The 27,925-nt window shown below is 33.8% G+C and overlaps 1 protein-coding gene across 15 annotated transcripts in view; it reads left to right on the top strand.

Annotated features, from left to right (window-relative positions):
• The window catches only part of LOC136028761 (hemicentin-1-like), a 266,427-nt gene that overhangs the window by 151,249 nt on the left and 87,253 nt on the right, over nt 1-27,925 (top strand). For all 15 annotated transcript variants that reach the window (XM_065706646.1, XM_065706644.1, XM_065706649.1 and 12 more), the window contains 4 exons: nt 7,650-7,761; nt 15,020-15,198; nt 21,853-22,019; nt 27,732-27,900. In XM_065706646.1, coding sequence (XP_065562718.1) covers nt 7,650-7,761; nt 15,020-15,198; nt 21,853-22,019; nt 27,732-27,900 — 627 coding nt within the window. The remainder of the gene's footprint in view (nt 1-7,649; nt 7,762-15,019; nt 15,199-21,852; nt 22,020-27,731; nt 27,901-27,925) is intronic.

The following is a 27,925-nucleotide window of genomic DNA, read 5'->3' as shown; positions in this document are numbered from 1 at the left end:
ATGAAAAGACATCAAATTGCATAAAGAGCATAAAACTGGTAATTGCAAAAATGTTTGTACACATTTTAACAAACTACTATATATATATTTATATTGAATTAAAAATGGAATAGTTGTGGGCAAGTCAAGACGTGGCTAATTGTAGAAAAAGCCAAGACAGATAGTACAATTAAGTGAGAAGAAAAACATGGCATTAATTTCCCCCCCTTCATTGCCGTTGTTATCATCTCCCACTTATGCTACACCTCTCATGCATGTCACTCCACAATGCCGAACTAGAGTCAACCAGTTGAGGGTCTCCCCGGGGAACACACGCTGGTTCTACCAATATTAAATAAAAAAACAAGTTTTTTAATTGAAAGTAAGGAGCAATATTAAAACTTAAAACGAACAGAAATTACTCCGTATATGAAAGGGGCTTTTCCTCCTCAAAGCCCCGCTCTTTATACTAAAGTTTGACTCTTTCTCTTAACTCTATTTTTGAAACAGTAAGAAACTTTAGCGTAAAGATCGGGGCGTTTTTTCTTAAAATTTTCTTATATACTTGGAAATTTTCAACCTGTCAACCTGTTGAAGGTTCTAGCCAGCTCATTCACGCTGGGGGAGTCAATATATTTGCAAATTAGCAAATACATTTGCTAGTTGCAAATATATTTGGAACTAGCCACGGCTTGAAGGCAAAATGATCGTTTTATTCTTTAGTTTTAACTTATGAGGTGGCAAATCAGCAATTTCAGTTGAATGAAGGAAGTCCGTGTGACTTCAATTCCTTCTTCCGGTTTGTTCTCTTCTTAGGACTTGTAGTGATTCTTGCTGTTGCTTCTCTTGCAACCGCTGTTCTGATTTTCTTCTTACCCATGATCTGGTTTTGCAACATTTTCATTTGCAGTTCAGTATGATTCTCACTGTCACTTACCCCATGCCTTTTACTTTAGTCTTTCGGAATCATTTGTGATCTTGTATAATTTTGCATGCATCATAGATCACAAAAAACGGTTCCATCCCTGGGAAAAATAACATAATTTGCTCTTTAGATTGCAGCATGAACACAGATTAATAAGACATCATTTTCATGACAAATAATTTCCAAAATTAAGGTTGTAAACAAATTTTTTCAAACTCATGACCTATCTAGATCATTTCTTCAAGCCAGAAAATCTTAACGGGCTAATATAAAAAAAAATGGAACTATTTTCGCAAAAAAATACATAAATAAATACACAAGTTCATAAATATTATATATGAATGTTATATACTATCTATTTTGGAGAAATATAATGTCAGATGCAACCGCATAAAGCTTTATTTTGTTTCCGTTATCTACTTTTCTGTAGCTGCAGATCTAGTCCTAAACTAATCTTAAAGACTGTATATATCTTCTATCTTTTGCTCCTTTTCCGGCAAAATGAACAAAAATGAAAGATTCATGGGAACCAAATCTAGGTATATTGTAAGCTATACCACATGGGGATAGAAGGAATACTTGCAAAGTATCTCGGGACTCCAAAAGTTTCGCGTGTTTTGCTAGCACAAACTTTCACCCAGAAGAGCAAATTAGAGAGAATTTAACTTTTTGTTATTTTTATCGGCTTTAGATTTTGCACAGGGGGCTTTAAAACGAGTCTGTTTTTAAGAACTTAGGACTATTTGTCTCTCCAGAAATGAGTAAAAATTCGATTGGCTTACAAAAATCCTTCACAGATGCAAAGCGATGAAATTAAGACAAACTTTTTACCCAAAAAATAATAAATAAGTTATCTTTCTATTTCTTTTTGGCTATACCTTTATTTTTTAAATAATATGAAAAAAACTTCGTTTTCATAAAGAGTTAAAGAGGCTGCGTCCCAAAGTCGAACCTTAAAACGTACAGGAATTAGGAGAGGCAGTTGGGGGGCTGCCACCCCCCAAACCCCCCGCTTTTAAAGACTCTTTTGTACAGGTTTTTTGTTGTGGGGGGCTGCCGCCCCCCTAACCCCCCGCTCTTGGCTTCGGAAAGGCCCTCTTTTAATTAACAAAAAATTGAAATGAATGAATAATGGAATAACTTCGAAAAATGTTAAACACAAGAGGACAGGAGAACCATTGCGCCGAAACTAGTAATTAGTAACAATGAAGTCCCCCCACAACAAAAAACCTGTACAAAAGAGTCTTTAAAAGCGGGGGGTTTGAGGGGCGGCAGCCCCCCAACTGCCTCTCCTAATTCCTGTACGTTTTAAGGTTCGACTCTGGGACGCAGCCTCTTTAACTCTTTAAGAAAACGAAGTTTTTTTCATATTATTTCTGTACGTTTTTCTACAATCCATGGTGGATGTAATTTAATAATTCCTGTACTCCTCTTACAGGAATTAGGACTGCCTCTCCTAATTCCTGTACGTTTTAAGGTTCGACTTTGGGACGCAGCCTCTTTAACTCTTTAAGAAAACGAAGTTTTTTTCATATTTTGTGAAAAAAAACCGCCCGATAAGGGACTTGAACCCTTGATCTTAGGATTAAAAGTCCCACGCTCTACCAACTGAGCTAACCGGGCATGTTTGAAGTCGAAATACCTGCATGTGTATAAATATAACTTTTAAATAACTTTTAAATAACTTTTAAGAATTTCAAAAATTAACATGGGCTCTTATGGGAAATGGGTTTTTCTAAGCTAGAAAATCGGGGGGTTAAGATTTTCCGACGAAACTTTCCAGGAAAATTACTCGGAGAATTCCGCGTCGAATGAGTCTTCGTACACCCAGATCCGATGTCGGCTGTGACCTGTAGGCGTGGCGAAAAACAAAAACAAAAGGAGAACATGAACATTATGTGGCTATGCGTGGTTTCTGGAAAACAGGGAAGGAGTTATCGGATCGAGCTGAAATTTCGCGGATAAGCTCCTGGGCCCTAGGGGACCTTAACTTGTGAATTTCAGCCCGATCGGACAACGTTAAAGGGGGGTCGGGGTTGGGGGGTCGAAACTTTCGGCCATATTTTCCCCATGAAGGAAAAGTCGGAGGGGGGTGAAATTTGGCAGGTTTCTTAGTTGGAGCTCGGGCTACGAAATGCATCCCTTCCCATCCCTCTGCGACCACTGGAACCGAAGATCGCTTAACATTGTCGTGGTTCGCCTCTTTAAAGAGGCACGAGTGTGCCTCCTTGATTCGCAAAAATTAAAGGATTATGAATATCGCAATGGGACACATAAAAAGAATGCAACATTATTCTTGGCCAAAAATGAGCGATGCATTTATGAAGCAGTTTTAGTTCAGACGAACAAAGCTAGTAAACCCCCCCCCCTCCATCTAAGCTTATGAGCCAAATATGTATTACTCGTTACATAAAACTTGACTATTCCTAAATTTTTGAGTATTCTTTGTTTTCACGGAAAAAAAAATGCTCAATGCTATAAATTTGCTGCTAAAATGTTTTTGTCTTGATCTTAAACGATAAAATAGTAATATATTTTAAGCACAAACAGCAGAAAAATAAGTGAAAGCCCCGGTTGGGAACAAAATTTTGTTGCTAGTCCTCTTCCCCTTTTACCGAGCTTCTGGGTACGCCCTAGGCACACTTTACTGTCCCAAACTTGGTTTGATTTACTTCTGTCAAGGAGGTGTTTGTTTGACTTTTTATTTGTCCCATAGTGATTCTCACATTGTAAGTAAATTAAGAAAGTCGTATTTAATAGTCTTCTTTTCTTTTTCGTAGATCATATGTGTAAGCAATAAAAAAGAAACTACATGAAAATAGCAAAACTAAAAATTTGGTTATTTAAAAATACATTTTTTGATTAGTTTTTACTCGAAGAAAAAAACTGGGCGAAAACTGTACAAAAGTATGGGGAAACCTCCTTGGGACAGTATTTTGTCGTTAGCCCTTCTTCTGACTTAAATGCATTTGCCCCAACGCACATTCTGCAGCTTGAATCAAGCATTAACGTGCCTTTTTTAAGGAAGTGTTTGTTTGACTTCTTATATGTCACATAGTGATTCTCAGAAATTCAGAAATTCGTATGTAATAGTCCATCTAGTCTTCTTCGTAAATCATATGTTTAAGCAATAAAGAAGAAACATAGCAAAACTAAAAAATTTGATTATCTAAAAATACGTTTTTTGGTTAGTTTTTATTTGAAGAAAAAAAAACTAGGCAAAAACTGTACAGAAGCACGGGGAAGCCCTACTTGGAACAGTATTTTGTCGTTAGCCCTTCTTCCGACTTAAATTCATTTGCCCCAACGCACATTCTACAGCCTGAACCATCCATCAACTTGCCTTTTTAAGTAAGTGTTTGTTTGACTTTTATCTGTCACATAGTGATTCATATATTAAAAGTAAACAAAGAAACTTGCATGGCATAGTCCATCTTTTCTTCGTCGGAAATCATATGTTTAAGCGACAAAGAAGAGAAAATGATTCGGAAATCTTCAAGGATCATTCAACACTTTCACATCGTTGATCAGGATAATGGAAAGGATTTTAAGTTGAACGATCATCGTATTAGAGGATCTCCAGAATTACATAATTATCTTGCTCTGCTAGTCCCATTTTTAGTTCTATAATTTCAGGAACTAGTTCTCAGTGTCGAGAAACAAATTAGATTGTTCGCTTTTTGATGGTGATAAAGAGCTATACCAATTTTCATTTAGTTTCTTAATATCTTGGATAGAGCGGGGATAGTTCCTTAAATATCCTAGATGAGCATGGCTTTTAATTTCTTATTTGATAGGAGTTTTATTTCTAAATATAAAAGCCGAATATATCTAAAGCCACAGAGGAATAGAACTTGTAAAGAATGTTGAGACTCGGAAACTTTTCGCTTTTTTATCTGATTAAAATCTAAAAAAAAAAAAATGGGTGCAGTATTCACACTGGATCAAATAGAACAGAGACACAAGAGGTAAATACAACTACAGGCAAAAAGTAGATTTATTTGGCTTCCCTTATGACCCACCTTTCGTAGTTGTATAATTCTAAAAACTAGTTCTTAGCGTAGAGAAATAAAATAGATGGTGGGATTTTTGATGGTGACGCAGAGCTAGACTAATGTTCATTTAGTTCCTTAATCAAACAGTTCTTGGTAACTATAATAATTTCGTAACTGTAAGTAAGGAGCGACCCGGCTAAATAGTAACAGAAACTCTAAATACGGAATTTTGACACCATTAGATACATCAAAAGAATTGGATTTTTATGCTGATGTCAAATATATAAGTTTCATCAATTTTAATCTTTCCCATCAAACGTCACGAGCCTGCTTGCCTTATTTTCGAAAAAAGGGGGAAACAACCCCTAAAAGTCATATAATCTTAATGAAGATCACACCATCATATTCAGATGATATGAAACAATATTTTATTTTGTAAAATAAACCGATTCATGAAATGTTGAAGGGAACTTTCTATTTGAGCTAATCAAACAGTTCGTGGTAACAAACTGTAAGTAAGGATCGACCCGGCTCAATAGTATTCAAAATTCTAAAAACCAGAATTTTGACACCAATAGATATATCAACAGAATTGGATTTTTATGCCGATTTTAAATATATAAGTTTCATCAAGTTTAATCTTACCAGTCAACAGTCACAAGCTTGTGAAAAGTTGTCTAATTTTCGGAAAAAAGGGAAAACAACCCTTACAAGTCACAGAATCTGATTCAGCGTATCAAAGAGTCATGCTGAAGAGGTTTTAAGGCACTATATGCAAAAATGTGTAATTTTATATTTTTTGCTAGAAGAAAGATCACGGATGTGTTTTTTTCTTTTTTTTCATAGTTAAAAAAAAAGTTTGGAGGAATAAGAAGATAAGTCAACAAACCAAGGTTAGAATATTAGAAGCTATAGTGATAACAGTGGTCAAATATGGCTCTGAAGCATGAGCACTCCGAAAAGCGGATGAAGATTTGCTAGATGTTTTCCATAGAAATTGCTTGTGGATGGTTCTGGCTACTCGGTTGACTGACCGCATTTCAAACAATAGACCGTCCAAAAAATGTGGTTAAATCCCGCTTTCTAGGGCTATAATGAAAGAAATGTTGAGATGGCTAGGGGACGTTCTGGGAGGACGTCATAAAGAAAGATTTAAAGGAAATGAGGACTTCCTGGGAGGATGTAAAAAGGGAGGTTTTGAATAGATTGGGATGGAGGAGGAGCGTACTTAGCTGTGTTGGCCTCAGGCGGCTTGGTGCTGCGGTGAGGTGTTGGTAGTGGTAGTATTAGCAGTAGAGCTGCACCCATAGGGGCGTCAATTAACGAAAATACAAGTTTGCCCCCCATAGGGGGGGGGGCAAACTTATTTCTCAGAATGTAGAGAAGTTGTTTTTTCTCAGTGAAAGTAGAGCAATCGCATTTTCGATTAAAATACCAGAAACAAGGTATTTTTTCAAATACACGGAGCCCTTGCGCTACCCCCACCTAAAATAACACCCATATGCTCCCACAGGAAAGAGGGAATTGTGGAAAAAACTCTCATAAGTGCGAGTGATTTTCGTCAGAATTGTACCATTGAATTCAGCATATCAAAGAACTGTATTGTTAGAGGTTCCGACCCCTATCTATGAAGCCTTCCCAAGAGCTGTGTTGTGTTGTAAAATGTGACATAAATACACAGAAATAATATTTTTACGCACTTAATTAAATATTCACAAAGCTGTCAATTTTCTGCTGTAAAATGCGTATTCGAGTAACTGTTATGACTAAAATTTCGCTCTTAGACTTCTATCTTCTTATGAAATCGCCTCAGTTACTTAAAGATTTTTTTTTCTGTGATTTCTTAAGGATTTCTAGAAAGTAGATGAAGCCGCACAAGTGACCATTTCTTATTGAGCTCATTAATGTTCCCCTCTGACGCAAAAAAGATGTTTAAAAAATTAAAAAATTTATTTAAAAAATTAATTAATATCAGGAAATTCGGGAGAAAAAAGGAAATGCTTAGCTTTTAATTTCTTTTTGGAAATATGATATTAGCAACAAAGCGAAAATCGAGGAATATTTTCGTAAGCATGAACGATCAACCCGTTTCTGTAATTTTTTCCTGATGATGAAAAAGAGACTTAATGAAACTTTGCACTAATTGTAGCATATGAAAAACTGGTGTATGATTTTGAAATGATATTGTACTAGGGAGGTACAGTTGTATATGAACATTTGGTAAGGTTTGCTGATAAAGAAAAAAGTGTATATTTTCCTTCTCCGAAAAAATCATATTTTGAGTGTAAAAACAAAGAGAAGCGTGACGGAGAGACAAGGGGAGGATGAAAAACAATTTTTTAAACGGTATATTGCGTTTTAATTGATTTTAAACATTAAGATATCCTACTTGATTAACCAATAACAGCCAAAAGTGGGAAAATAAAAATACAAACGGTTCGATCTTTCGATTTTTTGTTGAAGCATTTTCATAAAATATGTAGTTTATTAACAATTTGTATATTTTCTAGTTATAACCTAACCTTTGTATTCATGTGTTTTTATAAAGTATTTTCGAATTTCTGTTTGTATTTTTGTTAAGCACCAAAGTCTTAGTTTTTAGAAGTGTTTGGCATTTTTTTACGTTTATTCTATTTAAGTAAGTGAATAAACGATAAATTCTGTATATTATTTAAATATTTTTTTAGGAACAATACATTTTCTTTATAAATAATTTATTTTTCGTAATAGTTTCAAAATATCTCTTCTAGATGCTCCGACGGTTCATGTCACACCGGATAATATCACAGTCAATGAATCCATGGATTTTCTCATTTTCTGCAGTCACGATTCAAATCCACTTACCTTAATTGATGTTAATTGGTAAGTAAGGATAATTACTGAGGGATAATTTAATTAGGAGGGCACTTAGACGTAGAAACAATATCTTGTGTATATTAGAATACATATAAAACGAACAGTTAAATGGCACGGGATAAGAACAAATTTTCGGGGAATGGCGGAGTTTATATAGATATCATTAGTGATTTTTTAATTATAAAATTTGAAAGGAACACACACATATATATATATATATATATATATATATATATATATATATATATATATATATATATATATATATATAAATATATATATATATATATATATATATATATATATATATATATATATATATATATATATATATATATATATATAATATATATATATATATATATATATATATATATATATATATATATATATATATATATATATATATATATATATATATATATATATATATATATATATATATATATATATATATATATATATATATATATATATATATATATATATATATATATATATATATATATATATATATATATATATATATATATATATATATATATATATATATATATATATATATATATATATATATATATATATATATATATATATATATATATATATATATATATATATATATATATATATATGTATTCCATTTAGTGTAGCTTATTTTTTCTAGAAAGCTAAATTTTGTGAAGATATCTAAAACGAGCAAGACCAATTGGAAGCGATGCGTTCAGGAGCATCAATCTCCTTCAAACTAATTCCTATGATTTTTTCAGTACTTATTTGTGTCCTTTGTTCTATTTGATGACCCCACCCCCGAATTAAAGGACTGGTCCCTTCTAAACTTGGGAAGTAGAACAAGCGGTACAAAAAGGAGTTAGATTAAGTTCAATGAAATTAGGGAAATGAGGAGAGAAAAGAAATGGTTTGGATTTTAATTTGTTTTTGTACATGTTAGCTATAAAGGGAAAATTGAGGAATATTTTCATAAATATGAAAGATAATTTTATTTCTGCAGCTTTTCCAGGTGTTGAAAAAAGAGATTTAGACAGGGATTTTATGTACTCGAGGATAATAGCAATTTTTAGGGTATGACGGAGTTTACATAAAATTTTATTTTTAAAACCAAAAATATATAATACATTGTGCCCACATCGCTCTTTATTTTAGTGCTCCTTTGATATCTGATCGTTTTGGGCTTCATTTATTTATCCATGGTGGTTTGTGGTAGTTTTACGCTTTGAAGATTATTTTACTTCATTTCTCCTCATTTTTAGTTTAGTGGAGCTCTTTGAAAAACTCATTTTGTGGAAAAGGTTTTTTAAGATTCATTATTTAGTAACAATTAAACATAGATGTGTGATTTTCAAAATTTTAAATTTAAGAGGGGAAATAAATATTATCTTATCATACTGATAGGACAGTAAATAGCGACGAAGACCACGCTGCCTTTCCATCACAAACACCAAAAAACAAGAAGAACAATAGGGAATTTCTCAAGACAACGGGAAACAAATTAGAATGAATATTTTGGCCCTATGTCCAAGGGCCGTCCTCAGCAATACAAATAAGAAAAAACAACTTACTAGAGGATAAAATCAACAAAACTAAAATGACCAGTTTTTCAAAACAGTCGCAGCATCCTTACCTCAGCGAAGGTCAACCAGGACTGATAAATAAATTGTGTTGAAACGTGGCAATTCATTGAAATCAAAGAAGCTAAAAGAAAAAAAGCTAGGCTGGCACTAAAAACGTGTTTTTAAATAATTTTCTTTCGTAATTGCCCCTTTTCATCACAATTTATTACACCTGTTGCAATCAACTTGGAGCTATTCATGATAAGAAGCACAGGATAACTCACAAGCCTTTTGTTACGAAACGAAGCGTTTTCACTTTAATTCCTTGTGATGACTTTCCATATTTGAAAACAAAAGTAAATTTATAAACGCACCAATAAGTATCAAACAGTTCATGGTAACGAACTGTAGTAAGGAGCGATCCGGCTCAATAGTAACCAAAACTCTAAAAAATTGAATTTTGATATCAATAGCTACATTAAAAGAATCGCATTTTAATGCTGATTTTAAATATATAAGTTTCATCAAGTTTAGTATTACCCATCAAAAGTTACGAGCCTGGGAAAATTGGCCATATTTAGGAAAATAGGGGGAAACACCCCCTAAAAGTCGTAGGATCTTAACGAAAATGACACCATCAGATTCAGCGTATCAGAGAACCCTTCTGTAGAAGTTTCAAGCTCCTATCTACAAAAATGTGGAATTTTGCATTTTTTGCCAGAAGACAAATCACGGGTGCGTGTTTATTTGTTTATTTGTTTTTTTTTTTCCCCAGGGGTCATCGTATCGACCAAGTGGTCCTAGAATGTCGCAAGAGGGCTCATTCTAACGGAAATGAAAAGTTCCAGTGCCCTTTTTAAGTGACCAAAAAAATTGGAGGGCATCTAGGCCCCCTCCCACGCTCATTTTTTTCCCAAAGTCAACGGATCAAAATTTTGAGATAGCCATTTTGTTCAGCATAGTCGAAAATCATAATAACTATGTATTTGTGGGTGACTTACTCCCCCACAGTTCCTGGGGGAGGGGCTGCAAGTTACAAACTTCAACCAGTTTTTACATATAATAATGGTTATTGGGAAGTGTACAGACGTTTTCAGGGGGATTTTTTTGGTTTTGGGGGTAGGGTTGAGGGAGGGGGCTATGTGGGAGGATCTTTCCTTGGAGAAATATGCCATGGGGAAAAAAATTCAATGAAAAGGGCGCAGGACGAATCTGGTCACGTTAGAAAAAAACGTCAAATTCAGAGCTTAATATACAATACTGGGTGTTCGGAGCCTCTCTATTATGGAGTATAATTTGAAAATAACATAACTATACGAGCGATAAAACATATATACCACAACCATAACTCAACTAACGAAAGAACTGCTAAGAGATAACACAACTATAAAGCGAAAACAGGTGAAAACTAACGGGAAAATAAACGAACTAAGAGGTGGAAGGGGCCCAGAGAAAAAATATAATCCTTTTTCAATTTTGAGCCTAACTTCCGCAAAGGAGTAATAATGTCAGAAGCCCCGAAATACCGAATTATTTTCAGTTCGTGGTAAAGAACTGTAGTAAGGGGCGACCCGGCTCAATAGTAAACGGAACTCTAAAAAACGGAATTTTGATGCTAAAAGATACATCAAAAGAATCGAATTTTCACGCTGATTCTAAATATATAGGTTCCAATTAATTTAGTCTTTGTCATCAAAAGTTACGAGCCTGAGAAAATTTGCCCTATTTTGGAAAAAAGGGGGAAACACCCCCTAAAAGTCATAGAATCTTAAGGAAAATCACACTATCGCATTCGGCATATCAGAGAACTCTATAGCAAAAATTTCAAGCTCCTATCTAAAAAAATGTGGAATTTCATATTTTTTGCCAGAAGACAAATCACGGGTGCGTGTTTATTTGTTTGTTTGTTGTTGTTTTTTTCTTTTCCCCAGGGGTCATCGTATCGACCAGGTGGTCTTAGAGTGTCGCAAGAGGGCTCATTCTTACGGAAATGAAAAGTTCTAGTGGCCTTTTTAAGTGATAAAAAAATTGGAGGGCAAATAGGCCCCCTCCCACGCTAATTTTTCCAAAAGTCAACAGATTAAAATTTTAAGATAGCCATTTTGTTCCGCATAGTCGAAAACCATAATAACTATGTCTTTGGGAATGACTTACTCCCCCACAATTCCTGGGGAGGGGCTGCAAGTTACAAACTTTGACCAGTGTTTACATATAGTAATGGTTATTGGGAAGTGTACAGACGTTTTAGCCAAAAAAAATTAATATACTAATTTCATTTCAATAATTTATGTGCGGGGAGCCAAAATCAAACATGCATTAATTCAAAAACGTTCAGAAATTAAATAAAAAAAACTAGTTTTTTTAACTGAAAGTAAGGAGCGACATTAAAACTTAAAACGAACAGAAATTACTTCGTATATGAAAGAGGCTGCTTCCTCATCAACGCCCCGCTCTTTACGCTAAAGTTTTTTACTGTTTTAAAAAGAAGAGTTGAGAGAAAGAGTCAAACTTTAGCGTAAAGAGCGGGGCGTTGATGAGGAAGCAGCCTCTTTCATATACGAAGTAATTTCTGTTCGTTTTAAGTTTTAATGTCGCTCCTTACTTTCAGTTAAAAAAACTAGTTTTTTTTATTTTGCTATATATAAGGCGAGATGTATAATCTCAAATGAAACCAAGAAAATTGAATAACAATCATCTAAATACATTTGATCTCATACCAGTCTAATAAAGTTTCTTTAAGATCCATTATTTTAAAAGAAACAGGTTTTATGATTATTTTGGAATTATAAAAAAAAAAAATAATTGTCGGCTTTAAGATTTGATTAAATCAAAATATTCACCAGATTTTTTTTACATCTGCTAAAATAAAAATCGTCTAAGTCACTAATTCAGGAACGTCAGGCAAACTCCAAATGTTTAACATGGGAGGTATAGGAAGATTCCTTGAGAGCCGGTCCTGCCTTAAAATCCATAATTCAAAAATGAAGCAAGCACAAAAAATGAAAAGCAAAATCACAAATTGAGTAAAAAAAATTGCAAATTATTTAGAAAATACAAGACATTGTCTACTAGATTTAGAGAGGGGTTCTGGTTCTTATAGTTTATACTTAGCAGCCCGCTACTTACAAAATCTGTTAAACCTACAGGAAGGTCGTTTAGACTAAAGACCGAATTTTTTTTTCAAATTTTTTAGATGATTAAGTTTCCACTTAACCAATTTGACGAATCAGACTTCATTTTTAAGTTTTTGGTACGTTAATTTGACTTTATATGATTCCTCTGCATTTTATGCAACTTACCCCAAAAGAAGCCAATGGAAATTTAAATTTCCACGCCAACGCTCTTGCCGCTTTCAGTGCCGGATTAGCACAAGATGCAAAGTCACTGCAACTGCTTTCTGGTTTGGTTGAGACTGCCATGAAGTCACCTTTACGTGGTAAGTCACCATGCGAGTTCCCTCACTACATAAATGATTCAAGAACCTCAGGAGCGTACATATGAGTTTCAAGGAGTGGAGAGGGTCAAGGGCTTCAAAAACGAAGCCCTTAGAAGTGTATTCAAACTCGGTTCTTGTTGAAGTGTCTAATGATAGTCTTAAGTGCTCTTCTGATTGACTGTGTATCAAACAATAAGCTGTACAAAAATTGTTGTATTGTCCCAGTTTTTAGGGATATAATCAAAGAAAATTTTAGATGGGTAGGCCGTGTTTTACAGATAAACAATGGCAAAGTGCCAAAGACTGTGCCTTTTCGCCATACAGCTGAGTCCAAACCAAAATTAATGCGTCTCCAAATTTGATGCAAAGAGGCCACAAATAAGGATTTAAAGGATATTAAACTTTTATGAGAGGGGGTAAAGAGTGAAGATACGAATATATTGGTGTGGAGGAGGAGAATAAGCAGTTACGTTAGCCTCAGGTAGTTTGGTGCTCCAATAAGTTGTTAGAAGTAGTAGTAGTTGCGTGTATATATTATTGTGTGTATTTCTCAATTAAATATATTTTTCTCTTCTGAATATTTTTCCGGCCAAAAGATTCTGTGAATAAATAGGGGAGATTTAAAGAATATACTTTACCATTGACTGATAATACTTCCCTATTCGCTGGAGAAGAAAGAATCACTTGTATTCGGAAGTTTAATTTCTTAGAGAAAGGGAAAAGCTTTCCATTGACGAACAGCTTTCTATTTCGTTCTACAGATATCTCAGAGGGTCCTTTGAAACAATTTTTTTTAATGTGAAATTATTAGTTAGCGAAAAATAAAATAAGAGGTTCTTTTGAGAGAAAAAATATGAAAAAAATCGCAAAAGTGCTTTGATGTCTGCCAATAACTCAAGGAGTAAGCTAAAACAAAAAGAAGAGACAGGGAACGTTAAATGAATAGTTAAATGGGAAAGTGGTAACACCTCAAAACACCAACCTTTTCTGTAAAAAAAAAAAAACCGTACTGTTAAGACGGTCAATAGAAAACGAAAATTATTATCACCTTTTTTCTTCCATTTTTATTGAATATTGTCTGATAAAACGAATAAGAGTATCTTAAAATACCAACAAGTCACTCACTCACTCACAGTCAGCTCACCAAACGTAAACATTGAGCGTAGTGACTCCAGCGAAACACTAAAAGGAACCAAAGAGTAATTACTCGAATATTGCATGTATCCAACAAGGCGTTCTCGGCGTGGAGAAGAAAGAATTTAAAACATAGCAACACAAAAAGTAAAAAATCTAAAATCAAAGAAAAACGCAAATAAACGGTATGGGAAATTGAACTTCGTGAAAGTGGGTAAAGAGTTAAACTGCGAATGAATTGTGTTGGAGGAGGAGCGTACCCAGCTCTGTTGGCCTCAGGTTGTGTGGTACTGCAGTAAGTTTTTTTTTAGTAGTTGTAGTAGTAGAATTACAACCTGTGGATTAGCAAAACTTAAGAAGTCCTAATCAAAAAGCACGGTCTTGCTTTCCACCAAGATTGTCAAATTCAGAATGAAGATTATGAATTTTATAAATTATTTAAGAGAATCTTTAAAAGAATATTTAATGTCTAATTTACAGATACCTAGTTTTTTTTCAAATTTCAAAATTTTAGCAAAAAGTACTGACTTCTTCCCTGGTTACACCCCTGTCAACATTCAAATTTTAGATGGACGAGAGGATTTTTAAATAGGATTTTATTAATTACAATTAAGAACGACATAAAAATAGTGTGAAGGTAATATTTTACGACTGAATGATGATAGGTTGCCAAAAATTGTGCTTTTCGGACATCCATCCGGGGCCAAACGAAAACCAGGTTCTCCCAAAAAGGGAGGCAAGAGGTCCAAGGGAGAAAGTTGAAAGAAATTGTAGCCTTATGGGAGGGAGTAAAAATGAGGGTTGGAATATATTGGAGTATAAGAGAAGTATGTACAACTATTTCGGCCTCAGTTGACTTTGTGGTGCAGAGTTGGTGGTAGTTGTAATAATAATATGCAGCCTTCCACTTATGATCCATATATGATCTGGCAATAGTGGTAGTTGTAGCATTAATTAGCAGCTTTCCACGTATGATCTGGTAATACTAATTGTTGTAGCAGTAACATGTTGCTTTCTACTTATGATATGAAGTGTTGACTATAGTTTGGATATTTTTGAGGCCCTTTTAGTGTCAGCTAAATATTTTTTCAATTGGGTTTCACTGACCAGTTAATATCTTTAGGTACAAAGATGGGGAAAAGGTACAGATACCTTCAGATCGTTATGAAGGAGGGACTGAAGATCAGCCGTCACTCCTAGTAAAAAAGGCAACTCGACATGATACCGGTTCTTATAAATGTCAGTTAACTAATAGTGTTGGCACAAGTGAATCTGAAGATGAGGCATTTGTAACCGTCCAATGTAAGTAATTTAAAAATATTTCTTCCTTTTACTTTTTAGTAAATACGCAGCAGAAAATGTAGTGACAGCTTTGAGTAAATTATAATCGACTGGGTATTATGGTAATAGTTAGAAACTTACTAAACTCGAGTTTACTTTTCAAACCAGTTTACTAGTTGCAGTTGAAAGAGTAAAACCAGGCATAGGCCTACTAGGCAGGCAAATTCTTTAATATAAAAGTTTAGGGGTAGTTTCAACATATGGGAATCAACCATTATTTGAGACACAATCAGATTCTGAGTTTTGTAACAGGCTCATATTTAACGAATCTCATATTAAATATGACAGTTTAATAAAAAGAGACTTAGCACACCTTTATTCTCAATATAAAAATTAACTAGTCCTAATTGACCACTAGTGAATTAAACTAGCCTTTCTCAAATCATAAATGTCTAATTTTAAAAAAATCCATTTATATTCCTGAATTCACAAAAATTAATTTTAGTTTCAACAAGAAGAGGAATTTTAAAGGCGCCACATAAATCATCTAAAATAGGAGATAAATTTTTGGAAATTTCATCGAATGTAATTCCGTTTATGAAAGAATGTTTTGGTAAATTTTGTTTTTATTCAAGACCATTGTCACTTCCTTTATTGCTAAGACAGAATTCTTACCATAAATAAAACTTGCCAAGGACCAAAATTTTCCATGAAATTGTAGAATTATTAAAGGAAAGAATTTAAGTCATTTCACATATATCAACTTTTTATTCCAAACTTATGACAATTTTACAGTAAACTAGTATAGTTTATGGGATGTGAAATAGGAGGTAATAAATATAGAAAAAAAATTAATTTAAGTCCGTTTTTTTTTCTCAATTTATTTTGAATTTAGGAATAGAGTGCCTTTTTTCATAGTTAGAAAAATATCGTGCTGCATCGAGACGCAAATTTCAGACCTAATTCCTAAAACTTAGCTGAGAAAGGGTATTGAAAAAATTCTATACGAAATATGCCATTATTTATTGATAACATTTTTTTTAACCTTTTTTTAAGACACACCTTTATCTCCAAATTCACTAAAAAGTAGAAAACATTAAATTTTTCTGGTATCCAGAAATAAAGGTTCCAGATTAAAAACATAAGGGTATGATGATCAGGACATGCTTTATAACAGTTCAAGGACCTTTATGGTACATGTTCCTTTTTATACTTCTTATCTATCAATAGCAACATCACGCCATCAATATTATCATGAAATGCTAATGAGTTTTATGTGACGAGTGCCCCTCGGATTTTTGTAGTTTCAAAAAATTTGATTTTTTGGATACTCAAGAAAAGAATTGTTTTGTTTATTTTTTAATATACTCGGAAATAAATCGAAATAATTTTGGAATAATTTTTTTTATTCTTTTTGGTCTTTGATATGTGAACATTTTTGACCTTCATATTACGCAATTCCTTATACGATTAAATTGGAACGAGAGAGGATTTTTGAAATGACTGTTTTCTTTAGTAAGTTAAATAGGCTGAAATTATTACAAGAAGAGAGGTAAGCCTACATAATGGACTGTACTTATTCTAGTTTCATCCGATTGCATTTGAAGCATGAATCCATTACTGGGAAAATATCTACCTATATTAGAAGGGTTTTTGAGTACATCCTTCTACCTTTTATGACTAAGAATATTAATGAGTGTGAGAACCAATTTGGTTTTCGGCATAGGGTGGTTTGTCAACATGCACATATGATTCTATCTTCTGTACTGGTTGATAATTCTTCCAAGGGAAATGGTCTTTATATTTGTGCTTTGGATCTTTCGAAAGCGTTTGATAGTGTGGTTCATAGTCAGCTCCTTTTTTCTCTGTATAATTCTGGGGTCAATATTCTGTTATAATGTTTCTCAGGTTTTTGTATTCAAATTCTTTTCTTCAACTAAGATCTGCACCAGTCACTATTACAAGGGTACGAAGAAGAGTTAGACAGGGCGGTGTTCTATCCCCTATGCTTTTTAAGGATTGTATTTCTAGTTTGCTGGCTAAGATTTCAGGTACATAACTTTCTGGTCTTGCGGATGTTTCTTATCTTGCGTATGCTGAAGACTTGCTTCTGATTAGTCGGTTCAAAAAGGATCTTTCCCAAATGGTCTCTACAGTTTCTGGTGCTTTTTCTGATATTGGCCTTTCACTTGTGTGAGTTTCTTCCCTATAACTGTACTACTGCTACTCCCATTCACTGTCATAACTTCACTATCCCTCTTGTTGATTGTATCTGTTGGCCTGTTATCTCTATTACTAACAATCTTTCGAGGATGTGTTAGCGCTATGTTTGTGAAATAAGTAAAAAGATCCAGATTGGTTATCCAAAAATTGTTGCAAACAGAGGGAAGTATAATAGACGTGCGCTGGCCAAACTTTATTCTACTTTCTGTGATCATTCTTTCATTTATGCTTCAGGTTTTCCCCCCTTATTAAGAAAGTTAATTTAAAAAGAATTCGGATAAATTATTTAAAATTATGCAAATTTCTTCTGTATCTTCCACCTTGGATAAAAAACTGGATTCTTGTTAGCAAATTTTCAGTTCCTGATATAGCATTAACGTTGGAGATTCTACGCAGAAAACTCTTCAGTACAGCTGATGCACGCCTGTCCTCTCACCACGGTCTTATCCATTTTTTTCGTTGATTTTGCGTGTATATTTGTTTTTTCTCTTTGCGTTCTTTTATTTATTCTTTCTCCGTCATATTTACTTTATGTATCTTGTGGGTGATAAACAAGTTATTATTATAGATTGGGATGATAACAATTAATTAGTTTTCTTATTGGTGTTAATTGATTATACCTGGGTATGCGTATTTTCTCTAGAAATCAATAGATATACAATGCATCAGTTCAATAGGACGACGGAAGATGGAATAATTATTGCAAGAATGGCCGTCAGAGACAAAGTGAAGTAAAGGCCTTTAAAAAACGTAAGACATTAAACAAAAATGGTCCCTTACTAGTTGTCACAGTCACTTATAAGCATTTTTTGACATGATATTTAAGGTTAAAATAGCTTTTGATATAATTTAATCTACTTCATGTCAATCATTGACAAAAATCTTAACACAGCTACATCCCCTCCAAATACCATGGCATGATAGATAATCAAATATATCCACGAAAAAGAAAATTATTTAGATTAACCTCAAAAGAGGGTTAAAAAAAACCCAAGCATAACCAAAACGTCGCGTGCCTTGCTCTACTAACTTAGCACTCAACACTCAACTCCTTCCTTAACACACATCAATAAAAATAAAAACACAAATATTAATGATATAGTGCCATTTTATTCTATCAATTGTGTATCCTATTAATTACAATACTAACCGTTGTGGTGGGGATCCACATAAGGTTTGTTTTAAATTTCTTCTAAGCCCTATCAACCTTTGATTTATATCGTTGAGGTAATTTATGGCTTAGAATGGGCAACTCTAGCTTTTGTCTTCCTTGAACATACATATAGCCCCTGGCATATCTTGGAAAAGATTGTCCACTCAGGGAAGAAAATTTATTTTCCAAGATTCCTCTCATGTTTCTGTGCAATCATAACGACAACTTCCAGGGAAACAAATAAACGGTGAAACAAAGCAGAGAAAGACTTTAAAGTTATGTAATGAATACAAAAAAGTTTTCCCTTTCTTCAATTTTTTCCCCTCTTGAGATCATCATCCCCTGTAGAAGTTGAAAAGGAGAAAAAACAATGGGGAAAACCATGTTTTTTCGCCAATTTGCAAAGTAAACTCCGCTCCAAAGTTTTTTGAGTAGGTTTGTTTTTTTGCTGGTTCCTTACAATTCTGTACCAAAATTGTATTAATCCTTTGGGAATCCGCATAGTTCTGTATTTTTTTCCGTTTGAATAATAGCTGATCATGAAAACTAAATTCTCTAAAAGGAAAGTTCAACGTGAACTTTGGAAAATGAGATATATCAAGTTAAATAATAGCAAACAAGAATGTTACGTGGAACGAATAAACGAACTTTTCTGAAAACTGTCACTCAATAGAACCAAAACGGATATTTCGGCTAAACGACTAGTAGCAGTCTTCAGTGAAATCAAAGAAAAAGCGGAATAAAGAAGCCGATAAAAATTCCAACTCATGATTAAGAGCTTCTCAATATAAGCAAAAACAAATTTATTCTCAGGAGTTTTTAAACGTGGATTAGATTTTTAATGATATTTTTTGTCTTAGTTCCTCTTCTATTTCGTCGAGGACGGTTATTGGTCATATAACCGAAATATTCGCTTAGAATTTATTTTAATCACTGTGGTCAAAAGAAATCCCCATTTTGCGCAAGGTCTTGCTTTTCTTATGATGGAGGGGCAGTGGGGCTTTCCTTGCTACTAAAAAAATTAAGTTTTATTTTGTCTTGGACAGCAAACGTAGGCATTTGAAATAAAAGTTCTAGTTGTAAGTGGATAGTAAACTAAAGTAATTAATTAAAATAAATTATAGTAACATTAATGGTAGAATTCTGTTTTGTAATAAGCCTGTAGCTCATGTTCTTGAAGCTATTATTTAGACTTTACCATTGATCGTAATCTTTCATGGAAATGCCACACTGATGTTTTTGCAACAAAAGTGGCTCGTAGGCCACTGTAGGCTTGGTAGGCTCGTAGGCTTGGACTGATTCAACGTTTTAGAAATTTTTTGCCTCCAAGAGTCTTATTATTTTTATACCAGGCTACATTCACCCAATCACCCATATAATAAGTTAAAGTAATTATTTGGTTAGAAAACAAACTGAAGGAAAAAATAAAACATAAAGGAAGAAGAAAAGAAGTGTTTTCCTGCTTTATCAACTAAGATAAATGAGGACTTGAACAAGGTATAACCCAACAATCCAACAATCAACCAAATAGAGGTGTCCAAATTAATGCAAAATTACTGCATGTTATGGACAAGCAACTTTTATGTTAATTTTAAACATGTAAAGGTTTAAAAATAGGGTTAAAGAAACTTAAAAACAGGTTTTTAAACATGAATCACGTGGTTACGTCAAAATGTATTTGGAAGGTATGTTGGGTATGTTACAGGTGCGCATAATTTATTGCTTGATAAAGGTATTGCTTGATATAGGTCAGCTTCGGGAATACCAGGTTGGAATTTTTGCCTATCAATGTTGAAACTGTGCATGTTCTGCGGTTTTTCATGATTATTGCAGATACAATAGGTTTTCTCATCATTGTGGAACGCGTCATACTAGTGATTTTTTTTTAATAATGGACGAAAAATGGACCCAATACAGCTAGCACATCTACTACACGAAGAGCATAGTTATGAAGAAGAAAGTTTAATGCTACATCCATGGTCATCGGTTATAGTTTTCTTCTCAAAAACAGCGGCAGACTTTAGACTCATTGTAAGAGCATAATGGATAAATAAAGTACTTTACATTAGCAAAAGGCTTAATCCTAAATTTCTACTACTGTTTTTGAAACTTCTCTTGTCAATAGAATTTCAAACAGTATTGGTTTAAAGATGGGTAGTGAAGAATTATTTTATATACCAGGATAGTTTGTAACAGAAAAAGGGTTTAGGGTTTGAAATGATAGCATACTAAACTATTGGCTTACTTTGATGATTTATATTTGTTACATTTATTTTTATATTTATATTATGTTATTTATTATACTTATTATTATATTTATTTATTGATTATTGATTTACATTTATTGAATATTGTATTTGTTTTGAATTGTATTTGGCGATTATGATGCTGTTTAATGAAAGTGACGTCGTTTGGAAAAAGTAATAAACGAAGCCCAGGTCATATTAATGAGCTTTTTGATTCTCAAATATTTCACTCAGAAAAAAAATTAATCTTATACCTAATGATGGAAAATCACACTTTCCTTAAATTTATTGTATCATTTTATATTGTTATGTTATAAAAAAATTCTTCAAGTCTTGGCTGAAGGGTGAAGAATTTGAGACCAGCGCCATCGGTAAGGACTGTTAAGTCTAGTTCCGCATACCTTAAATTTACGCTACCTCTGTGGCAGAAATGTGGCGATTAGGACTTAAACTGTGAAAACTAAATTATTATTTTATTTCTGCAGTCGCTATAGGCCTGCTCTTTAGTGAAATGACATGCTGTTTAAAATAATAAATTACTGAAAATCAAACCTTTGAGCTTTTTGAAACCAAAATATTACACTTGGGAAAACTTTGATCAATCTTAAAGCCAGGTGACATGAAACCATATTTAGCTAAAAATGATTTGATTATTTTGTATGCAGCCTTGCTACTTGTCCACCCCTACTTAACAATTATCGCTGACCCATTGAAGCCCAAAGAGTTGAGGACCCTCAAGCTAACAATTTTTCAAGAAGCATCAATGAGGACTTCGCCCTATTTCTAATCGGGACTAATAGACTTAAAAATAAAGCTTAAAAGGGCAATTTATGTTCAGTAGGGAACTATTATTGTTTTCAAGGAATTGTTTTCAAAAGATTGGCGGCCGATCGACGAAAAGCACACTAATGAAATCACCATGATGGAAACCGCCGGAGGTTTTGAGCCCCTATCTTCAAATTTAGAATAAGGCTGTGCTTTAAAATTAGTAATGTATGATCCTATTATACAATCGTAAAAATCAAAAGGCTATTAATTATATATTAATTTTAGACCCTCCGGATGTTGAACTAAAAATGGAGCCTACAGAGGCAGTGATAGAAGCAGAAAGGCCCAATATAACACTGACCTGTGAAATCATCTCTGGTGAGCCATCAATGCTAGTTGGTGTTCGATGGTACTTGGACGGTGATTTACTCAAGGAGTTACCAGAGTGTAATGTAAGTTTATATTTAGTTCTGAAATTTTTCTTTTGCTGAAAAGTCACTAATAATCTCAGGAGAAACAGCGTCATTTAATTTATCCTGTATATGCTGGTAAGTTTCCATAAGAAAGAGCTCCTAGAAAGCTTTCTAGAAAGTGTATTCAGAAAACCTGGAACATTCTAGAAATGAAAAAATCTTTGCTTACTTTTGCTCTGCTACGCGGGGAGAAAACATTCAGATGTTCTCTTTTAAAAAGAATCTAGGCAGTAAGAAGGAAAAGTGGTGCGAAAAATTCCCGGATATATTTCTGAGAACTCTTTTTATAGAAAGTGAGTTACTAGCCTTCATACTTTAGGAAAACAATAATGCCTTTCTTAGTGTTTTTTTTTATTTATTTCTATCAGCCTTGGGAGACATGACAATGACAATGATCCACAAGCTCTGTTACTTCTGTCATGGGGGTGCCAGGATGGCATCCCCGACAACTTCCAAATGGTAACCGTAAAAAATTTACTTGTTCAGATTCTGCCTGATAAAATTGCCATATTTTGTATTTGGAAGTTTTTCCAAATACTTCAATCAAAAGCTACAAATATTTGAAACTTATAATTGGGTGTGACAAAATTGCTCAATTTTTTCGTTAGCTTTCACTGCTTTTGACTTTTGACTAAAATTGTTCCCAAATACTAATTTTATACGCATGCACTCAAAATAAGCAAATATCGTTAATAGTTAATAGACAGATTATTTGAAGTGCCCCTGTCCCCCTAAAAGGGCTGCTGAATATTCTTCTAATGTAAATTTCTTCCAGAGTCTCGAAATACCTATAGAGTGGAAACAACTTAACACACAGTTTTTTTCTAATTTAGTGATTTTTGGGGTAAAGCTGTCACATTTTGTACACACAAGAGACTCTCACAGAGAAGGGGAGGAAGGATTCAGCCCTCACCCTTCTGAATAATCAAAATACAAAAAAAAATTGAATATGTTTAACCTTCAAAAAATATCACACTCGAACAAAGTGACCTCAGCAACTTCTTCAGTGAGACAGGACGAAAAAATTTGTAATGAGGACCCCTCCAAATATTTTTATTATTTAGGCATGTATGTTTGGAAATTATATTTGGAAAAACACTGCAAGGCCTTGTGAAAAATTTTAGATTTAAGGAATCAAGTGGCATATAAATTCATATATAACCAAAACAGCAAAGAAAGAAAAAAGTTGTTGCCCTTCTCGTCCAGAAAGTTTGTTTTTCGATGAGTCCCTCCCTATGAGGGAGGGGCATATTCCATTGAGAAACGTCGCTACTGTTGATTCTGTATATACGCTGTTTGACTCCTCTTTGCTTTTTTTCTTCATTAATCCCCATTATTTAATTATGGCTATGTACAAGACCTTACCTGCTCCTATTGGTCAATGCTGGTCTCATCTATAACTCATACAGATACTTCCCTCCAGAAGGATATTTATAAAATTCCTATTTTTTCCATAATTTTTGTATTAGTGTAACTACCTCACCCCCAAAAATATTGCATTTCCCCTGCAATAAATTTATATGCAGTCGCTATTGGCCTCATTCGGTATCTCACAACGTCGTGGAAAAGTTGCTATTAGTCATTATTTTTTGTAACAATCTCGTAGTTCTTTAAGAAGATATTGTTCTTATCATAGTTAATGGGAAGGAAGCAATAATCTTTTACTAAAATGAACTGCATTTGTGAAACGATCCTCCACTATCAACAATTTGTGAACCTATCCTCCACTCAAAACTTAGCGTTTTGAGACGTTTAAGAATGTTGAGAGTTTCCCGAGAGATCGAATCACTTTCTTGCAGCTCTTGAATAACTTTCTTTAACTTCTTTGATTAAAATAAAAATCCCACAGAAACAAATTTTAAGCTTTTTAAATTTGTAAGTTTGAAAGTTTAATCAAAAATATCATTTTATGTTTTTCAGAATTGAGGACAGGTTTTTTTAAACATGAAATTCTTCTGGTAGGGGAACCTTTTCTTTCTCTTTTTGGGTACAACCCTTAATTTCTTAATACAATACTTGTTTTTCCATCGTATCTTAAGATTTGGATCCCCTATGAGGCATGTGACTTTGCGACAAGCCTAACGGTGTTATTTATACCGTAAGGGCAAGATACATATTTCATTTTATTCATTTTCCAGGTCTATTCATTCACGGGGTATGTCGTACTATAGGTTATCAAACAGTTCGTGGTAACGAACTGTAGTAAGGAGCGACCCGGCTCAATAGTAACCAAAACTCTAAAAAATGGAATTTTGATACCAATAGCTATATCAAAAGAATCGCATTTCAATGCTGGTTTTAAATATATAAGTTTCATTAAGTTTAGTCTTACCCATCAAAAGTTACGAGCCTGAGAAAATTTGCGTTATTTTAGAAAATAGGGGGAAACGCCCCCTAAAAGTCATAGAATCTTAACGAAAATCACGCCATCAGATTCAGCGTATCAGAGAACCCTATTGTAGAAGTTTTGAGCTCCTATCTACAAAAATGTGGAATTTGTATTTTTTGCCAGAAGGCAGATCACGGATGCGTGTTTATTTATTTTTTTTTTTTTTTGTTTGTTTTTTGTTCCCCCAGGGGTGATCGTATCGACCCAGTTGTCCTAGAATGTTGCGAGAGGGTTCATTCTAACGGAAATGAAAAGTTCTAGTGCCCTTTTTAAGTGACAAAAAAAATTGGAGGGCACCTAGGCCCCCTCCCACGCTAATTATTTTCCCAAAGTCAACGGATCAAAATTCTGAGATAGCCATTTTATTCAACGTAGTCAAAAAACCTTATAATTGTGTCTTTGGGGACGACTTACTCCCCCACAGTCCCCGTGGGAGGGGCTACAAGTTACAAACTTTGACCAGTGCTTACATATAGTAATGGTTATTGGGAAGTGTGCAGGTGTTTTCAGTAGGATTTTTTGGTTGGGGGTAGAGGTTGAGAATAGGGGGATAGGCTGGGGGAGCCTTCCATCGAGGAATTTGTCATGGTGGAAGAAAATTTCCATGAAGGGAGCGCAGGATTTACTAGCATTATTTAAAAAAAAAACAATGAAAAAAGAAATATGAAAAAGTTTTTTTCAGCTGGAAGTAAAGAGCAGCATTAAAACTTAAAACGAACAGAAATTATTACCCATATGAGGGGCTCACCTCCTCCTAATACCCCGCTCTTTACGCTAAAGTATTTTTAGTAATTTCAACTATTTATTTTACGGTTTTGGTGATTCAGGGGTCATTCTTAATGAAATGGGACAAAATTTGAGCTTTAGTTTAAAGAGCGAGGTACTGACGAGGGGGCGAATCCCCTCATATATATAATAAAAACATGAGAATACAAAACTTCTTTACGTAAGCTAATTTATAAGTTACGTATATCTTTTACTAAAAAAAAGATTCGTAAAAAATTAAAAGTTCTAGTTGCCTTTATCTTAATTAACCGAAAAATCGGAGGGCAACTAGGCTTCCTCCCCCGCTCTTTTTTCTCAAAATCATTCGATCAAAATTATGAGAAAGCCATTTAGCAAAAAAAAAATAAATAATAAATATGCAAATTTCGTTTTAATTATTCCTCTGCGGAGAGCCAAAATCAAAACATACATTGATTGAAAAATGTTCAGAAATTAAATAAAAAAAAAAAACAAGTTTTTTTAACTGAAAGTAAGGAGCAAAATTAAAACTTAAAACGAACAGAAATTACTTCGTATATGAAAGGGGCTGCTTCCTCACCAACGCCCCGCTCTTTACGATAAAGTTTTTTACTGTTTTAAAAAGAAGAATTGAGAGAAAGAGTCAAACTTTAGCGTCAAGAGCGGGGCGTTGGTGAGGAAGCAGCCCCTTTCATATACGAAGTAATTTCTGTTCGTTTTAAGTTTTAATTTTGCTCCTTACTTTCAGTTAAAAAAAACTTGTTTTTTTTTTATATAATAAAATTATATAGCGAGGTATCGGGTGGTCCTTTACTTAGAGAATGATCTAACCTTGGTAAAAAAAAAAACGTCTTTTCACATGTTTTTATGCCCTTAATTGTGTTTTTTAACCTTAAGAAATAGAGAAAAAATTTTGACAATATAATTTGTAGATGGATAAAAGTCAATCTTGAACATAGAACCAAAATCGTCTTATGTTGAAACACCAAAATAAGTGGTATAATTTCGTCAAAATTTTCCCAAGTCAAGTGAAAATGACAGTGAAAAATGAAAAATAGGCCGTATAGTGCTATAAAGGCAAAATTATTACTAAAGAGAGAAGAGCCGTTTCTGAGGATGCTTGAATTATTTAGGCTTATCTTAGTTTTGACTAGATTTTTTGAAGAAACTCAATTTCAGATGGTGGGAGAGGATAAACTGGGGTTGGGGGGGGGGGAGAACCGAGTTCGGTGAGGGGCAGTTGTCCCCCTGCCTCATAGCAAATATCGTCACTGACTAAAACCCTAGAGCTGCAGAAAAATAAGATAACTAAATCTTTCTTTAGGAAATAAGCCTAATAATATATTTTAGATATACAGGGCTGGAGGAAAATAAATTCAAGATTAATTAATCAAGTGGTATAGAAGTTCGCATACCACTCCAAAACATGAATAAAAACATAAACTCAACATATTTTTGAGTTGTGAGAAAGAGTCAAACTTTAGCGCAAAGAGTGGGGCGTTGAGGAGGGAACAGCCCCTTTCATATACGGAGTAATTTCTGTTCGTTTTAAGTTTTAATGTCGCTCCTTACTTTCAGTTAAAAAAAACTTGATTTTAATATCCCTAGAAGACGACCCAAAAGAGATAGCAAGTTAATGGCCTTTTCAGCTTACTTCAGCAGAATACACATCAATTTTTTAATAAAAAAGAAATGTCACGAGGGGACATCACGATTTTAGAAATGTCTTGGTTTGGTATGGCCCAAAATCGGTTGGGAACCACTGGACTAGAGTTTTCGAGCAACCAGGGGGTGTAGTAAATTGTAATTTCGTTAATTATTGTTAAATAGTGAAATTATTTTTAGAATAAGTTGTACTCGACCATCTCCTGTATTTTCCTGTGTGCCAGATCCTTTAAACTACGGACCAAAGGCTTCGAAGCTGTTTTCAAAAACAGCAGTCCTAGTGCTTAATTATTGGATTGTTAGCAATCTCAAGTCTTACTGATAATCTGTTTCAAAATTTGATGACCTGAAGTTGTTCATTTTGCCGGTTTTTTTCGGTTATGTTAATTTACATGATTGAATAACACGACAAAAACCAGACACTCCTATGAATGAAATGGGTAAGTTTTTGCATACAAAAACCCAAGTCTTAAGTTAAGTTTGAATTTTAATGTTATGTATTTGTCGTTTAATTATATCTTACCATTATTGTGTGCCAGATCCTTTAAACTACGGACCAAAGGCTTCGAAGCTGTTTTCAAAAACAGCAGTCCTAGTGCTTAATTATTGGATTGTTAGCAATCTCAAGTCTTACTGATAATCTGTTTCAAAATTTGATGACCTGAAGTTGTTCATTTTGCCGGTTTTTTTCGGTTATGTTAATTTACATGATTGAATAACACGACAAAAACCAGACACCCTATGAATGAAATGGGTAAGTTTTTGCATACAAAAACCCAAGTCTTAAGTTAAGTTTGAATTTTAATGTTATGTATTTGTCGTTTAATTATATCTTACCATTATGTAACGGATATATTATGTACTATTTTGTATTAACTTTTCTTATTTCACAGCTCAATGACACTAGCTATGTATATGTCGATGAAGATTTTTGCGACATTGATCCAAGTAAATTGCTTCTTGAGAATGTGGGAAGGTCTTTCCAGGGTAATTATTCTTGTGAAGGAATGACTTCTGCTGGCTGGGGACCAAGGTCAGAAGAAGAGGAATTAGTCATACATTGTAAGTTTTACTCAAGCACTGACGA

The sequence above is a fragment of the Artemia franciscana genome, chromosome 7, assembly GCF_032884065.1.
Source record: "Artemia franciscana chromosome 7, ASM3288406v1, whole genome shotgun sequence".
In the NCBI taxonomy this organism is placed as follows: domain Eukaryota; kingdom Metazoa; phylum Arthropoda; class Branchiopoda; order Anostraca; family Artemiidae; genus Artemia; species Artemia franciscana.
Note: the sequence above shows the minus strand (reverse complement) of the source record. Positions and strands in the feature narration are given on the sequence as shown.